The sequence below is a fragment of the Tupaia chinensis genome, unplaced genomic scaffold, assembly GCF_000334495.1.
Source record: "Tupaia chinensis unplaced genomic scaffold, TupChi_1.0 Scaffold141530_1, whole genome shotgun sequence".
In the NCBI taxonomy this organism is placed as follows: domain Eukaryota; kingdom Metazoa; phylum Chordata; class Mammalia; order Scandentia; family Tupaiidae; genus Tupaia; species Tupaia belangeri.
In genome coordinates this window covers 1,026,906-1,028,327 of record NW_006201391.1, presented here as the reverse complement: position 1 = coordinate 1,028,327, position 1,422 = coordinate 1,026,906, and the positions used below count along the sequence as shown (strand labels likewise).

Sequence of the window (1,422 nt, the reverse complement as noted above, 5' to 3'; positions counted from 1 at the left end):
GGTGAAGTAATGCACTGCCCTCACCTGCTGAGGGTGCTGTATGGGTTGGGAAGATGGAACCCCTGTTAAACTGCTTGAGGGTGGCTGCCCCTGGCTCTGCCCCTGCGCCTGAAGGAAAGAAGTAATGCAAATTAGAAGGGTATACAGGTCAGACTTTTGCAATGAACATCTAAGCTCTTGAGAGTTTGCTTAATCAAAATAAAACATTAAGTATGTTTGGCTTGGAATATTCATTATTCCTCCATCTGTCTTAACATATAATCAGAATCCAATGCAAATGCCATCTCCTTCTTTTCTTTTGTAAGAAAATTTGAGAGAAGGATTGTATCACAGAATTATATTTTTATCTCATCCCATGCAAAAACCACTGATAGCTAAAATCTATCTAAATCTAAATCTAACACTTGCTCAGGCTATAATTTTATCTGGCTAGGATAATCGGATCATAATAAAATTATTACTGGAAATGTAACAATTGAGAAAAAGGTGGTAAGACTGTCAATGTAAACTTGTTTTTAGCTGAACAATTAAAGAAAAAATGTACTTGTTAATGCTCATTTGGTTCTTTTTGAGACTTACTGCCATGGTGACTTTGATCAAAAATGTTGAAATGTGATGATCACCTGATCACCAACTGCTCTATGCCTAGAACACTGGTTTCACCCAGGGTGGGCCCACTTTGCCACTCACCCCCACAACCAGACACATGGCAATCTCTGGCGATATTTCTGGGTGTCACAACTAGGGGAGATGGTTGCTGCCAGCATCTAGCAGGTAGAGATCCAGGGTGCTGCTAACACCCAACAATGAACAGAACAGCTCCCGCAACAAGAGTTACCCCAACACAAAATGGTCAGTAGTGTTAAGTCTGAGAAACCCTAACTGGGTGTTCCACATATCATGAAGTCTGTAACTTAAAAAATGAGAAAGAGTGAAAGTGACAAATGAACACAAGACAATATACAGGGGAGTAAAGGAGAGGAAAAGGGGCATCTTTGTTGTTCTAGCTCAGTTTAGAGGGGGCTCTCTGGAATTTACATACATATTCCATGGCATTCCACTGCAGCCTAACCTCTAAGTATTCATTCCTTTTGCAATATGTCTGTAAGTTAACTACCTGGTATTTGAATTTTTACTTTGAAAAGTTCAAAAGAGAATGGCTGGTTATACACAGATATTTATAAGGCTGCTGTGAATGTACTGCAAGCCCATGCGGTATAGTTTTCAAGATGCCGGACCATTTTTGCTTCTTAGTACTACTCTAAGTAACTGATACTTTATGTACATTTTCAGGATCATTTCTGATAGGAGAAAAACAGGAAGAGAGTGGAAAGAACAACATATAGTACTTTATAAAAAAGTGGAATAGTTAGAAGATCCAAATGATGTCTTGTGTGTGTGTGTATGTGTGTGTGTATATAT

The 1,422-nt window shown here is 39.0% G+C and overlaps 1 protein-coding gene across 1 annotated transcript in view; it reads right to left on the bottom strand.

Annotated features, from left to right (window-relative positions):
• WNK1 (WNK lysine deficient protein kinase 1) overlaps nt 1-1,422 on the bottom strand; it is a 181,534-nt gene that overhangs the window by 40,085 nt on the left and 140,027 nt on the right. Inside the window, 1 exon segment of the mRNA XM_027766228.1 lies at nt 25-108. Coding sequence (XP_027622029.1) covers nt 25-108 — 84 coding nt within the window.